General features: G+C 36.0%; 1 protein-coding gene across 1 annotated transcript in view; it reads left to right on the top strand.

Annotated features, from left to right (window-relative positions):
* Window positions 1–10,754: 10,754 nt before the first annotated feature.
* The window catches only part of LOC106879340 (stanniocalcin-like), a 16,827-nt gene continuing 9,694 nt past the window's right edge, over window positions 10,755–17,887 (top strand). The window contains exons 1-2 of the mRNA XM_089340867.1: window positions 10,755–11,044; window positions 16,834–16,994. Of these exons, the coding sequence (XP_089196993.1) occupies window positions 10,939–11,044; window positions 16,834–16,994 (267 nt within the window). The 5' untranslated portion in view covers window positions 10,755–10,938. The remainder of the gene's footprint in view (window positions 11,045–16,833; window positions 16,995–17,887) is intronic.

Here is a 17,887-nt window from a genome sequence, read left to right as displayed (position 1 = left end):
TATTCTCTGTTAATACGTGTTCGTTTGTATTTGTTTTTATTTATTTATTTGTTCATGTGTGTGTGTTCTTTTTTTTGTGTTTAATTAAATTTTGTTAACGTATGTAGTATTTAATTCCATTTGTTTATCTATGTATTGTATTATACTTTGTTCATATTATTATTGGTTTATGGGTAACATGTTGTCACATGCTGTGGTTTGTGGTTTGTTAGTGGTGTGTGTTAGTGTTCCATTCTAGTTTCCTATTCAGGCTAGGTTTCTCTTCTATTATGTGTGTAGCTTCAGTAATTTGTCTAAGTGCTGCATCACTGCTATGTGTAGATAAGATTTTAATTTCTATGTTGTTGATTGAGCCTCTATGGTCTTGCTCAGCGTGCTGGTACAGAACGGATGAGTTCTTCCCTTCCTTAAGGAGCTATGAAGAAGTTTGAAACAATCAAACGCAACGATAGGAATGGGATTTGCCCACTCTATAGGAGCAAATCATGGAACACCATAGAAAGGTCTAAGAAGAAAATAGGGACGGCAAGCTCATGGTACGATAGCCACAAGCGTCATGTTCGTCGACACCACCCCTAGAGGCGAACTGGCGTACCGCTTTAGAAGGGCCCTAGACAAACTTAAGCTAAGAATTAAGGTTGTTGAAAGGCCAGGCAACCCTATTAAATCCCTTATCAGTAGAACATACCCTTTCAGTAGAACCCCCTGCATTGATAGGAACTGTATCGTATGTAGATTTAGCCCACAAACGAACTGCAAAACCAGAAATGTGGTCTATAGTATAAGATGTACAGAGGGACGATGCAGAAATAAGACAATGACATATGTAAGCGAAACAGCAAGGACCATAGGGGAACGGGCAAACGAACATCGGAGGGAACTTAAGGAAGGGAAGAACTCATCAGTTCTGTACCAGCACGCTGAGCAAGAACATAGAGGCTCAATCAACAACATAGAAATTAAAATCTTATCTACACATAGCAGTGATGCAGCACTTAGACAAATTACTGAAGCTACACACATAATAGAAGAGAAACCTAGCCTGAATAGGAAACTAGAATGGAACACTAACACACACCACTAACAAACCACAAACCACAGCATGTGACAACATGTTACCCATAAACCAATAATAATATGAACAAAGTATAATACAATACATAGATAAACAAATGGAATTAAATACTACATACGTTAACAAAATTTAATTAAACACAAAAAAAAGAACACACACACATGAACAAATAAATAAATAAAAACAAATACAAACGAACACGTATTAACAGAGAATATAGGTGATACAGACACTCCCCATACACACATGCACTTACAAAAGACACAGACACATTGAAGGACACGCATGCGTAGACATATACAATAGGAATACAAAATACAAAATGGCTGATAGTTAGCAAGGTGAGACACACATAAGAAAGAAGGCAACAAAGGACCACTGATGAGGTCACAAAAGTGTGACGAAAGATCTCTGGCCGAAATAAGATTAAGATTAATGTAATATAGAGCTGAAGCAAATTAACACCGAATATACAGTGCGTGTGTTTTTATTGGCTAAACTGGCAATATGACCATCCCCAAGTACAACAACATATATATATATATAACAAATAATAAATGAGTATATGCATATATACGTACAAGTATATGCATACCTACATCTACCTGTATATATAGGTGCATATCTGGGTACAGGACGTTGCAAAAAAAACGTAGACAAAAAATAATAATAACCAGAGCACAGAAAACACAAATGCCGCATAGAGAATATCTTCCTTCTTCAGCTATATATATATATATATATATACACGTGGACAAGTCAAAAATTATCCGCACTTTCGCCATAACATATCTTTATTATCGTCACACTTCTTTCTGCGCGTGCGTGCTTATAGTTTGGACTATTGTGGTCACATGATCGAAGTTTGAGCCTGATCGCACCATTTTTTTTATACAGTGTAAGCATGGCCACTTTACTAGCAATGTGCACCAAAGAAAAAGAGCAGTGATCCAATTTCTCTGGCTGGAAGGTGTACCATATGCTGAAATCGGAGGCTTCTAGCATAATACGGGGACAGTACACTATTGCGTAGAACTGTGTATGAATGGATTGAGACGCACGAAGCGGGAGCAAGACGCGCGTTAACCTCTACCACTGATGAGAAGATTCAGCAAGCTCGAGAGATGGTAATGGTGAACCGGATAGGAAGCATATTGGTGGTCTCCTTCTACTACTCCTCGAAATCTGGTGTCTTCTGGGAGTATGATTTCCTCTGTGATGATTTACAGGTCTTTTAAGCTCACCTATATGGCTATCTCGAGGCCATACCCCCACCAATTGACCTTTTTGGTCCTCGCTATATTGAGGATTTTCCCCACATCTCCCATACCGTGCATTATAGTTGCTACCAGCCACGCTGCCTTAATTTTAGAGGGCCCTCTGCCAATTCTTACTCTGGCAACACGTTTGCCACAGCACGCCAGCAGAAGTACCCATTCTGGTGTCCTTATCGGCACAGTGAGGTGGCTTATAGCATCTTCTTCGTTGCCAAACCTTACCTCCACTGTACCGTACTTTCTTCCACGTGTATAAAAAGTAGTCAAACTTTTAACATTTTAAAGGCACTTCTCTATTTCCTCTATCGTGCTAACGTTTCTGCCCGCTTGCTATCATATATTAATACTAATAATAATAAAGTGTATGGAGACTTGTACATACGCAGACTTTATTTTATAGTCATATACTGCATGTTATAATGACCTACACGTGTTTCCGCTGCGGACACTACTCATTGTTGCAAATGCAACTTTGCAATATTGTCAGTGCAGCTTCGTCAGGGTTAGTCCACTTAGTCACCGTCGAAGTAAACTGATTGAAGAAATTTTTTTTAGTGTTCTTTGCGAGATGGGTTGTTGTTATTCATATGTATGCGCTGCTGAACTCAACTTCACCCCAGTCTCTGAACGAAGTAAGGGCTTTTTCTCAAATAGGTCAATGTCGAGATTGTTACTTTTGTAAAGCTCTTTGTTCGTTTTAATGGTTGTGTGGGTTATGTTTATATATTTATATCTATGTATATAGGTGTATGTATATATATATATATATATATATATATATATATATATATATATATATATATATATATATATATATATATATATATATATATATATGTATGTATGTATATATCAATTGAAATAAGAGCCATGACGCAGTCCTATATATTAATAAAACTTGTTTATTATCCTATGCGCATTTCGATGCAAGATCTCGACTCACTCTTGTCTGAGATACGGAATTAGGGCCTTCCATCTCTTCAGGGCCAACTTACATTAATTCACAACAGACAACAGACAACATTATTACTTGTACTTAAATTACATGTGTATAAAAAGGTTATAATCAGGTTGTTACGACATGAACACATTGAAACTGCTTGCACTTGCAAAATCGGTTAAGAAAACCGTTATATAGTAAAGTAACTAAGTAATTATTTTATTTACTTTCTTTTCAAAGATCTAACGGTTTTTATTTGATGAAACAGCGTCGTATGCATGTCGCTACTTAATATCCTAGGTTAACAATGATGAGAGATCGACACTGCACTGCATTTGGTGGATGTATATATATGTTCTATTTTGCAATTATTCAAAGATCCTACGCGCGGATGTTGGTAATAATCCTCCATCTTGGATAAGATTAGTGGTATACCTAACCACTATACTGGAAGTCGACTTGATAATGTCAATCTACGTGGAGCTTTAACTCTTACAAATAAAGTTGTAGATCTAAACTGTACGTGCAAGTTATATATATATATATATATATATATATATATATATATATATATATATATATATATATATATATATATATATATATATATATATATATATATATATATATGTATATATATATACATCTATAGGGAGGGCTTCGTCACAGTTTCCGCTCAAATTTCGATGACATAGTATTGCTCAATTCGATAATATCTGTATGACTGACATAGTAAAGTGTCAGGCACTAGGTTCCAACTGGTGACATGTGCTACACTGGGTAACCACAACAATTAGTAAAAGACAATAGCAATAAATATTAGTATATCGTGTTAAGTAATGACTGTATTCTGTTTAGTAATAAAAACCATTAGCTTAAAGATGTCTCGATGTTTGGCATAAAGCATTTGATTTACGATGACATGTGAATTTAAGTATATATCTTGCGCAATATGGTAGCTATAAACGCATTTATATGAATATATGTTAAATAAATAAATATATATGTTGTAAATAAATACACATGTGTTCGCATGCATGTATGTATGTTATTATTCAGTTCAATTTCAGGCTTCCTTACCAATAGAGAAAGAGCCGGTTTCTAACCCAGATCCGAGGTTTTTTCATTGGAATTTCAACATCAACAAGATATGTTTGTATGTGTGTATGTATGTATGTATGTATGTATGCATGTATGCATGTATGCATGTATGCATGCATGTATGTATGTATGTATGTATGTATGTATGTATGTATGTATGTATGCATGTATGTATGTGTGCAGTGTTGTGTGTTTTGTTTTATTTATTTTATGTATGTATTCTTATGCTTATATTCCTATGGCTAAACATGATCATATATACTTAAATGATAAACATCTGAAAAGTTTTACAGATTCTTTTGGGTGCCAGTGATGACTTGGATCTGTAGTCTCCGAATTAGCTTTCTCCTCTCTAGTTTCGAGAAGCCTAATTTCTCAAGATTGTCATTTAGGTAGCTTGTTATATATCCCAGTCCCCCAATAATTACAGGTATAAACCTGAACTTGTAATCTCAATATGTATGGATGTACGTTTGTGCATATCGTTATATGTTGTACATATGTTCTTTTCGCCTTCGTATTCTTCCTATAAGGAACGAGCTGGTTTCTTACAAAGAAACAAACTCCATCACTGTAATTTGGATGCAGACAACAATAAATGTTACATGTTGAAATGTCTTATAATTGTACTGTTCCGCTAACAGATTGTTTTAGTGAAGTAGGTGTTAGCTGGTCACTTTCTTCACCTGAAAAGCTTAGGTTTTCCTTTTGATCTATTAAACATGTTCTAACTTAGCTAAGACTATGACAAACATTTTCTAACATAACCAAATTAGAAAATGTATAACCAACTGCACCAAGAATTATTGGTGGAAATATGAATTCATAGTGAGTGAGAGAGAAGTAGTTATTCATAAATGTCCTCTTTCTTAATAATTTTGGCAGGAATGTCCCCATCCCACGGGTACCTGATCTATGTGATTGGATTGTACACGACTTTCCTGTCTATCACAAACTATCGTATCAAGCCTGTTGCGTTTGCGATTGGCAGAATTTTTGAAGGGGATAATATGATAAAGATATTCATTTTGTTTATACGCATGTGTCCAATTTGTCTTAGTTTACCACTGGTAAAAGTATCTATAGATAAACATTGTTTGAGCAATCACATGTGACAATGAGAGGCAGCACCTTAATATAATTTTTTGACAACTGCTGATCATATGTTCAATCCCCCTACCTAAGTATAACATAATCGACATTTTTGGTTGCATCGCGGATACTGTGGGTTTTAATGCTAATGCAACGGATTCCCTTTATAGACCTGTTAAGTTTCTTAAATGTTGGTATCAGTACCGGTACTACAAATGCATTGTGGGATATTGTCTTCCTTTAAAAGAAAGATCCAGTCGCCACGTATCTTATTCCGGTATAATATTCATTGTTATCTCTACGATCAAAGAGATCGAGATGCTTTAATGCGATGATTTTGGATTTGAGAAATAGTTTTTCCGCCTCCGACAGTCACATTTGAACATTTTTTGGCCAAATTCCATTCCTATATTAGCAAAATATATTGTTACAGAATCCAGAATCCAGAATCCATCTGTTTCTCAGCAATGTAAATACTTCAAGCATAAATCTTTAGACCGTCCGCAAAAAAATTACCTGTTACGTTAGTAACCTAAAGATATGATCAGTGAATTTTCGTAACACGTATTTCGGTGGATTTAGTGCCAAAATAAACAGAAATACAAACATGCGACATTTATGAATAACTACTTCTCTCTCACTCACTATGAATTCATATTTCCACCAATAATTCTTGGTGCAGTTGGTTATACATTTTCTAATTTGGTTATGTTAGAAAATGTTTGTCATAGTCTTAGCTAAGTTAGAACATGTTTAATAGATCAAAAGGAAAACCTAAGCTTTTCAGGTGAAGAAAGTGACCAGCTAACACCTACTTCACTAAAACAATCTGTTAGCGGAACAGTACAATTATAAGACATTTCAACATGTAACATTTATTGTTGTCTGTATCCGAATTACAGTGATGGAGTTTGTTTCTTTGTAAGAAACCAGCTCGTTCCTTACAGGAAGAATACGAAGGCGAAAGGAACATACGTACAACATATAACGAGATGCACAAACGTACATCCATACATATTGAGATTACAAGTTCAGGTTTATACCTGTAATTATTGGGGCACTAAGATATATAACAAGCTACCTAAATGACAATCTTGAGAAATTAGGCTTCTCGAAACTAGAGAGGAGAAAGCTAATTCGGAGACTACAGATCCAAGTCATCACTGGCACCCAAAAGAATCTGTAAAACTTTTCAGATGTTTATCATTTAAGTATATATGATCATGTTTAGCCATAGGAATATAAGCATAAGAATACATACATAAAATACATAAAACAAAACACACAACACTGCACACATACATACATGCATACATACATGCATACATACATACATACATACATGCATGCATACATGCATACATACATACATACGTACATACATACACACATACAAAAATATCTTGTTGATGTTGAAATTCCAATGAAAAAACCTCGGATCTGGGTTAGAAACCGGCTCTTTCTCTATTGATAAGAAAGCATGAAATTGAACTGAATAATAACATACATACATGCATGCGAACACATGTGTATTTATTTACAACATATATATTTATTTATTTAACATACATTCATATAAATGCGTTTATAGCTACCATATTGCGCAAGATATATACTTAAATTCACATGTCATCGTAAATCAAATGCTTTATGCCAAACATCGAGACATCTTTAAGCTAATGGTTTTTATTACTAAACAGAATACAGTCATTACTTAACACGATATACTAATATTTATTGCTATTGTCTTTTACTAATTGTTGTGGTTACCCAGTGTAGCACATGTCACCAGTTGGAACCTAGTGCCTGACACTTTACTATGTCAGTCATACAGATATTATCGAATTGAGCAATACTATGTCATCGAAATTTGAGCGGAAACTGTGACGAAGCCCTCCCTATAGATGTATATATATATATATATATATATATATATATATATATATATATATATATATATATATATATATATATATATATATATATATATATATATATATATATAACTTGCACGTACAGTTTAGATCTACAACTTTATTTGTAAGAGTTAAAGCTCCACGTAGATTGACATTATCAAGTCGACTTCCAGTATAGTGGTTAGGTATACCACTAATCTTATCCAAGATGGAAGATTATTACCAACATCCGCGCGTAGGATCTTTGAATAATTGCAAAATAGAACATATATATACATCCACCAAATGCAGTGCAGTGTCGATCTCTCATCATTGTTAACCTAGGATATTAAGTAGCGACATGCATACGACGCTGTTTCATCAAATAAAAACCGTTAGATCTTTGAAAAGAAAGTAAATAAAATAATTACTTAGTTACTTTACTATATAACGGTTTTCTTAACCGATTTTGCAAGTGCAAGCAGTTTCAATGTGTTCATGTCGTAACAACCTGATTATAACCTTTTTATACACATGTAATTTAAGTACAAGTAATAATGTTGTCTGTTGTGAATTAATGTAAGTTGGCCCTGAAGAGATGGAAGGCCCTAATTTCTTATCTCAGACAAGAGTGAGTCGAGATCTTGCATCGAAATGCGCATAGGATAATAAACAAGTTTTATTAATATATAGGACTGCGTCATGGCTCTTATTTCAATTGATATATACATACATACATACATACATACATACATATATATATATATATATATATATATATATATATATATATATATATATATATATATATATATATATATATATATATACACATATATATATATATATATATATATATATACACACATATATATATATATATACATATATACTGTATTTATATATATATATATACGTATATATATATATATATATATATATATATATATATATATATATATATATATATATATATATATATATATATATATATATATATATATATATATATACATATATATATATATATATATATATATATATATATATATATATATATATATATATATATATATATATACATACACCTATATACATAGATATAAATATATAAACATAACCCACACAACCATTAAAACGAACAAAGAGCCTTACAAAAGTAACAATCTCGACATTTACCTATTTGAGAAAAAGCCCTTACTTCGTTCAGAGACTGGGGTGAAGTTGCGTTCAGCAGCGCATACATATGAATAACAACAACTCATCTCGCAAAGAACACTAAAAAAAATTTTCTTCAATCAGTTTACTTCGACGGTGACTAAGTGGACTAACCCTGACGAAGCTGCACTGACAATATTGCAAAGTTGCATTTGCAACAATGAGTAGTGTCTGCAGCGGAAACACGTGTAGGTCATTATAACATGCAGTATATGACTATAAAATAAAGTCTGCGAATGTACAAGTCTCCATACACTTTATTATTATTAGTATTAATATATGATAGCAAGCTGGCAGAAACGTTAGCACGCCGGGCGAAATGCTAAACGGTATTTCGTCTGTCTTTACGTCCTGAGTTCAAATTCTGCCCAAGTCGACTTTGCCTTTCATCCTTTCGGTGGTCGATAAATTAAGTACCAGTTGCGTACTGGGGTCGATCTAATCGGCTGGCCCCCTTCTCCCAAAATTTCAGACTTTGTGCCTTTAGTAGAAAGGATTATTAATATATTCTCCAGAAAATGCTTACTGTCCAGCGAAGTGTACGCGGAATTAGCCATTGGAAGAATTCACTGAGCGACTTACAACTAATTGTCACAGTCGTTAGATACTGAACGTTGTGGTTAGCCGTTAACTGGAACTTAACTGAGGGCTAATACGATATCCGCCCGGATAATATATCCCCCCAAACTCATTTCATATGTGTTTATGTGTATGTGTATGTGTGTGTGCGTGTGCGTGTGTGTGTGTCTGTGTGTGTGTGTATGTATGTATGTATCGATAGATAGATAGACAGATATTAATCTTAGTTTGTCCGTCGATGTCGACGTTGACCAAGGATATTACAGGTATGATGTCATGACTTGCACATGACATGGATTAAAGTGAAGGATAGTTGCTCAACGTGATCTGCATCACTCTCTCACCTCGTTCTCTTTGATTCCAGTGGCAGGACGAAGCCAAGAGATAGATCAGGATACAGCGGAAGACCGTAGTGTCCTTCGTGTCTCACTGTGGCCTGTTCGCGCTCTACAACTCTTGCTGGTCCACCCTGTCCCTTCCCGTTGAACCAATATGGTGGTTTCCTCAACGTATGCATAGATAGACAAGACCTAGATCACCGATGGTTTGAGTGACGTCAACTACCTTCAGTTAGATTTAGCCAGTCCGTGGAACCCGTTGCCTGGGGTATGGCCTCTGTTGCTTTGCAGACAGCTTCGAGGAGCCACAGATGCGCGTTGGTGTCAGATGAGGACCAAAGCAAACGAACAACAATGAAGAGCACCATATGTTATCCCGTTAAAGGTACAACTCTACCCAGACATCACGTGCACCCAATTAGAGGTACAAAGCTTATGGGTTAGAGTGTGAGACTAATAATCGCAAGGTTGTGGTTTTGATTCCTGGACCGGGCGATGCGTTGTGTTCTGGAGCAAGATATTTTCTTCACGTTGCTCCAATCCACTCAGCTCGCAAAAATGGGAATTCTTACGACGAATCCGAGTCCCGTCCAACGGGGAATATATACATCACACCAACCGGTAAACCAAACCTATGAGAGTATATCATTCGGGAATACAGACAGACAACAGACAGACGACAGGCAGACAACTGACATACAACAGACAGACAGACAAACAGATAGATAGATAGATAGATAGATAGATAGATAGATAGATAGATAGATAGATAGATAGATAGATAGATAGATATGGGTTATTATTTAACTGTTTTATTATTGACTGCGCATGACTGGGAATAATTTGATATCAACGTGTAGGTTTGTGTTTATACAAACCAGGCAAATTTTGAAAGCACTTAAATTGAAAATCGTTGATGTATGGGCCTGTCTCATTTTCTCTTCTTTGCAAGTAGTGTTTTATTAAAACGAGTTATGTATTTTTTACTATTCCTTTAGGTAATATATCATTGTTTGTAAACTTGGCAGAATATTACTGGATGGGTAAGAGGGTTGCCTGGTGAGGGGGTGCATCGGCATACATATATATCTGAGTATGTATACACATATATATATGTATATACACATGCACACATACATGCACATATAAATATATATGCATATATATATATATATATATATATATATATATATATATATATATATATATATATATATATATATATACATACATATAAGGAGACGGAGAGAGAAAGAGAGAGATCAGTGCGACAAAGCAAGTGAGAGGGAGAATTAGATTTTAACAAAAACTAAAAACTACAGACATCAGCAACACAGTTCGAGAGAAGAATTTGAAGAGAGCAGAACACATTGATAGCAGCACAAGACTTTGGTATTTAAGTAGGCAGAAAGAAATAGCAAACATGTGGCAGTTTTCCCCGGTTCTTTTGATGTCATTTGTATTAACAATCAAAGGATTTTATTTTCATACTGAACTCGATCCAGCTCGTGTTTTGAAAGGAAAAGTGGGTGAGTGCATCATTGTTTTTGCATCAGCGTATCTCTGTGTGTATTTATTAATATATATTATTTGTATTTTATATGGAGCTTCTACATCGGGTCTCGATTTGTGTTTCCAATGATTTCGACACCTTCAAACAGTATCAATACCTATAGTGTTCTCAAACACTGTTATTTTCTAACAGGGACTGTTTAAATTGATTTGACCCACTGCATAGTTCGCCGTCTTCCTTCTGTTAACGATGTAGTCACATCACCTAAACAGTAATTGTTGCAACAGCTAAGCAATTATTTTGTTTTGGACAGTTGCAGTTTCATCTCAACCTTGTCTATCTCTCAGATATATCTCAGGGGTGGGGAGAACAACAAGCATTTTGGAGTGCGAACAGGGCACGGTGATGACACTGCGGCCATCCACTGTATCCCAACCTATCTCTAATCATCGTGACTTAGTCTTGTCACTGGACTCAAATAGGAAGGGACGAGCGAGTGAGGTACACGACGCTGAGTAACCCTCCCTCTCTTTAATCCTTGTCAAGCAGTTTAATCTCATCCTTGTCTACCTCTCTGGTATATCAGGCATATTCATTACGAAGCGTATGTTACTTTCTTTTTCAGTTCACTGACCACTGACCGTCACTCTATCTTTCCTATTATGAATACAAACAGCATCTTCCTTTCTCTGTAAGCGCATCACAATGAGTTTCCTGCACAGATGAGTATATTCGAGCATCACTGGCCTGAGCACTGAGTCTTCCAACGTGGCCAGCATTACTCGTCCCGCACAGACACTACCATATTACCTCCTCAGAAGCAGAGTCAACTAAGAATCGGGACAAATGTTGAAAGCGTCCATACGTTATTAAATATGGTGCAAGTAAACATTGCGCTCAATTTCAAAGTATCTTATGAGATATTTTGTTGAATGTCTAATGGAGCAATCTTTGTGACGATTTTCAGTATAGTGTAATGTATAAATGCACACACATCAGCAAATATAATACACACACATACGGGATGGTATCAAAAGGTTCTGGAATAATTATGTTTAATGAAAAATAACTCTTTTGCCCAAATGTTAACACCATCTTCGAAATACTCACAGCGTTCCTGCCACTTTTGGAATCCGGCCTGGAAGTTGTTTTCCGTAAGCGAGCCGCGGACATTTTGCTATTCTCTCTCGATCTCGACAACGGTGTTATAACGACGACTTTTGAAGTACATTTTTATCTTGGAGAAGAGATGGAAGTCCGCAGGTACTAAATGTGGCGAATAGAGCGGGTGCGGGAACGACACCATGTTTTTAGTGGGAAACTCACGAGTGAGAAAAGCTCGGTGACAGAGTGTATTGTTGTCGTGGAGAATCCAATTCTTCGCACTCCACAATTTCGGTCTCTTTCGTTGAATGTCTTCCCTGAAATGCCTCAAAACATCCCGGTAGAACTCTCGAATGACCATCCGGCCCCAGGTGACGAATTCTCAACGCACAATACCACATTTCCGGTGATGACGCTTGTGACAGGTCTTCCAGATCGCTCATCGTCTTCCAGGGATATTTTTCTGTTTTTGAAGAGCCCGTGCCACTTGAAACGTTGCGTACGATCTCCTGTCTCGTCGTTTTAAACTTGCCGAGGCATGCTCTGTGTCTCTGTATCAGGCTTCCCAAGTTTAACGCAAAATTACACGTTGGCTCTTTGTTCATGTCCGTGACAAAATCACAGACTACAGCATACACGTAACCACAAAGACACAAATTTTACAACTTGCCATGTAAAGACAGCAGTGACACGTGACACATTGCTTGTGCTGTCATTTGTTGGCGCTCTACGAACTAGTCCGAGAACGTTTTGATACAACCTCTTAGATAGAGTAAGAGAGGGAGCGACAGTTAGATAGATAGATAGATAGGGTGACAGACAGACAGACAGACAGACAGATAGACAGACAGACAGATCGACACACAAAGGTGCATTTATATTGACTTCCGTAGTATCCTCTACATCTGCCAATGGTACTCGTTCGTACACATCAACGTCTGCATGCTGCACCATGCACATGCATACACACGTAAATACACACATGAATATATATATATATATATATATATATATATATATATATATATATATATATATATATATATATATATATATATAATGAATTGTTCCGCGATAGTAAGATCAACAAAAAATGCACTCTATCTGGTGAGAAATAAATATTATTTAATAGACACAATCCATGTTTATATGTGCTATTAATCGTTTCATATGTTGAGAAATATCTTAAACACATTCATCAAGCACAAACCACATATCATAACGAACTAAAAACTGAATGCGAAAAGAAACGCGAAAAGTTGAGAAAGAAGCATATAGAGAACGTGGAAGGTTAAAAAAAAATGGAAAACGATCAACGAGAATTTGAAATCTAACGCAACTCCACATTTGATTAAATGGAAAATAATTGAAAAATCCGCACCAAATAAATGTAAGCTACGTTTAGCTGAAATATCTCAGACCCCTTTCAGATCTAAGATCCCTAGTTTCCTGCTGAACTCTAGGTCTGAAATTTTCAGCGGTTGTAAACATATGTCTAAGTACATTTCGAAGAATTGGAAAATTCTGTCAATAGCTGATTAACTTGTTCATATCTTTCCAGCCTAATAATTTAATGTCTAAGAAGGATGACTCTTACATTTTTTACATCTAACTTTTTACTTCTTTGTTTTCCGTTTTACGTTTTTTAACCTTCCATCTTTTCTATATCTTTCCTCCTCAAACTTCTTCGTGTTTCTTCTCTCATTCAATTTGTAGTTCGATATGGTATACGGTTTGTGCTTGATAAATACGTTTGAGATATTTCTCAATATATGAAACTATTAGAAGCTCATATAAACATGTATTGTGCCTATTAAATAATAAACCGCTTAAGAATTTCAATGGAGGCAATGCAAGTGGAAACTGGCTGATATGTAATTGTATAATTGTATTTCTGTATTTGTTCTTTCTGTATTGTGTGAAAATATCCTGATGAGGGAGTGTCAGTTTTAAAAATATGAAATATATCATATTACTTGGCACGTCTCTGAAACGTAGATGGAATTTTTTAATTTTTGTATAATTTTCGTGGTATTTTAGTACGTCTTTTTAATGTTTTATCATATTAAATTTTTATTACACCAATGTATTATAACTTTTAAATATAAAATTCACTGTGTTTTATGTAACACATCGATATTTATCTATTTATATGTATTTTTATATTTATATATTTGGAATTTTCATATTCGCTTTATAAATCTAGAAGAATATATGTATATATTTGATTTTGAGTGTGGTTATTGATTATTTTCCTCTGGTTTCCGCTTGCATTGCCTCCATTGAGATTATTAAGCGGAATATAGCTCACTTTGAGTACTACAACTCCAGTTTGTATTTTCTTTGCGGATATTGTTAACATTAGCAATCTCAAAATAAAGCAGTCTATTTTATATTAATTAATATATATATATATATATATATATATATATATATATATATATATATATATATATATATATATGTTGTTGTTGGCACTCCGTCGCTTACGACGTCGAGGGTTCTAGTTGATCCGATCAACGGAACAGCCTGCTCGTGAAATTAACGTGCAAGTGGCTGAGCACTCCACAGACACGTGTACCCTTAACGTAGTTCTTGGTGATATTCAGCGTGACACAGAGTGTGACAAGGCTGACCCGTTGAATTAGAGGCACACCAGAAACAGGAAGTAAGAGTGAGAGAAAGTTGTGGTGGAAGAGTACAGCAGGGTTCGCCACCACCCCCTGCTGGAGCCTCGTGGAGGTTTAGGTGTTTTCGCTCAATAAACACTCACAACGCCCGGTCTGGGAATCGAAGCCGCAATCCTATGACCGCGAGTCCACTGCCCTAACCACTGGGCCATTGCGCCTCCATATATATATATATATATATATATATATATATATATATATATGTGTATGTATATATGTATGTATGTATGTATGCATGCATGTATGTATGTTTCGCCATGCTGGACAGCTGAAATCTACAAGTTTTTTTCATTCTTTCTCTTAATTCCTTTCTGTTGAAGAGCGTAGGCTCGAAACGTAAGACCCTTTTTTCATTTTCCCTACCGTCAAACTAATACACTTGCTTGTTGTTCACACATCTGTCTTCGTCCTTTGTTTTTCTATGAATTTCAACTATGTATATATATGTGTGTGTGTCTGTGTGTGTGTGTGTGTGTGTGTGTGTGTGTGCGTGTGTGTGTGTGTGTGTGCGTGTGTGTGTGCGCGCGCGCACACACACATACATATATATGTACACATATACACACACATATATATATTTTCATATACATAATTACACATACACACATAGATATATATATATTTACATACACACATGTATACGCAAATAGATACACATCAAATACACATATACGCAGACATATACATACAAATCAACATGCGCACATGCACACATACATACAGATATCCATGTACATATATATATGTCGCTCGTGGCGTCACTGCTCGCGCACCTATTCGTTGTAGCACGCCAGTTTTAGGTTCGCGTCTATCTACAAAATAACAGTAGGTTATCTAAATATACAATGCGAAGTCGTGTGGACTAGTGGTTAAGCTGTTGAATTCCTGAGTGCAAGATCGTAGTTTCGAATTCCGGACCAGCAGTGCATTGCGTTCTTGAACAAATCACTTCACTTTGCATTGCTGCAGTCCACTCGGTTGTCAAATCGAAAAAGAATCTCTAGCAATCATTTTTGCCATGAAAAGAATTTCACAGACTTTTGCACGGAAACGTTTTCGGCAACAGATTGATCACCGACCGTTATTATCGATATTTGGGTAGAAAAAAGGAATTCCTACTTATACTGCTTGTAGTGTAAATAACGTTGAGCTACGATATTATTAAATTATGATTTCAAGATGGAGTACATACCATCCAAGAAATTAGGCTATACAGATTTTCTATTAAGACTGATTCCAAAACGAGGTGGAACCATTCGAAGGTACTGTGATTCCCACTCTGTGAGCGGAAACTGAAATGAAAAATATTTTATGTAAAGTCATTTGTGAACTGCCAGTTTCGTTACCAGGCATAAAATCAAAATCTGAGAACGATAAATTTATTATAAAGATGAGAGAATTACTGAAGGCTAAAGAAAATGAAAATATGCGCAACACAAATGCGAAACCATTTCCCACTGTGTGACAATGTGTTGATATATGCACAAAGAGCCGTAGAGCCAACCTCACTACAAAAGCGTTTATAAATGGAATTTCATATTGGTCACCCAGGGATTTCGAGAATAGTGGCTAGCATCTATATGTTTATTGCCAACAAAGTCTATAGTTGTTGAACTCAACATGACAACGTATACAGGTGTTTCATCCATATTATAACTCTGGTCAGCATCTTTATCTGCTGTTAATACTGGAATGCTATCGAGATAGTCACTGGCGACTTGTGCCTTTTCGCCAAGTGTTCTATTGTCTCCTTGACCAGAATGTGTACACGTGTGAGTGGAGTGTTTAGTCGCTTACAGGTAAATTTTAAGAGCAGGCTGTTCCGTTGATCGGATCGACTGGAACCCTCGTCGTCGTAAGTGATGGAATGCTGTTCTTTTAATCGTTTTTTTTATTGCTTTCAATCATTAGATTGCAGCCATACTGGGGTACCACCACGCAGCAATAAAGATAAAGAATCAGCAGCAACCTGTTTAATACCTTTGTATTTCTTTTTCTCTTTCTTTTTCAGAAGTTACACCCGAATGTCTCAAATATAGTGAAGAAGTCGACTGCAAATTTTACCGTTGTTTGGATAAGAGGTACCCTTGTCATAAAGAAGACATGGGACCGGAAAGCTCGTATATGCATTGTGAAGCAGCTATGGAAGTGTCAAAAACTTTGACCGATATAGTAAGTGAAACTCCTAAGTGGAAAGAAGTGTGCGTGAGAAATAGAATGAGAAAGGGTGAATAAAGTTTTGCAGGGTGTTTGGGCTAAATGTTGACAGTTTGTATAAAAATATAAGAAAACAAAATCTCCCATCCAAAAGTAAATTACCTTTTCATCAATCCAAACATATCAACTAGAATATTGCTGGGAAATAACATTTTACTTAAAATAGCCTCCCTCGCCTTCCACTTCGGCCTTAAGACGACTGCACATACGAGGCACATACGTACCTCACTGTGTCGCTGAGAAGATCTTCGAACACCTTGATCTTGGCCATCAGCGAAGCCTTGGTGTTGCACGCAGATCGTTTGGCGTCTGTCTCCACCGCACCCAAACATAGTAATCCATGAGATTATAATCGTAGAGAACTAGGAGGCCCAGATATTAGGGCTGGTAAAGACACAGAAATTTTCCGACAAGCAATTCTAACTCTTTTTGAAGATATGGCAAGGAGCTGAGCCTTGTTTCCACTTTTATGGCCTTCCAGATAAAACCCTCTCCAGCCAGGGATTTGCCACATTCTCTAGAAGCTTCACATAGCCGTCTGAATTGAACCTCAGTCCCTGTTCAGGGATGTGGGACGGAATCACTGTGTAGGAACGCAGTCAGAAAGTCTGCTGTGTCCCTTCCGCTGATCACAGCTCAAAACTTAGTAGCCGCCGTTGAAGCCGTCCATGTCACGTCTTACAGATTTTACAGCGTTCAGATAGCTTTGAGCAGAAGTCGTTAGGTCGGCATTTTGACACCCGGCGAAATCAAGATACACGTAACACTTTTTAAATATTTAGATGGCTTTCAGTACTCCAAGTCAGCTAACATTTTCTCAACTACAAATTTAATATTCATGCTCTCTA

This window comes from Octopus bimaculoides, chromosome 24 (assembly GCF_046866305.1).
Source record: "Octopus bimaculoides isolate indiv1 chromosome 24, ASM4686630v1, whole genome shotgun sequence".
NCBI lineage: Eukaryota > Metazoa > Mollusca > Cephalopoda > Octopoda > Octopodidae > Octopus > Octopus bimaculoides.
This window is presented reverse-complemented; position numbering and strand designations above follow the sequence as displayed.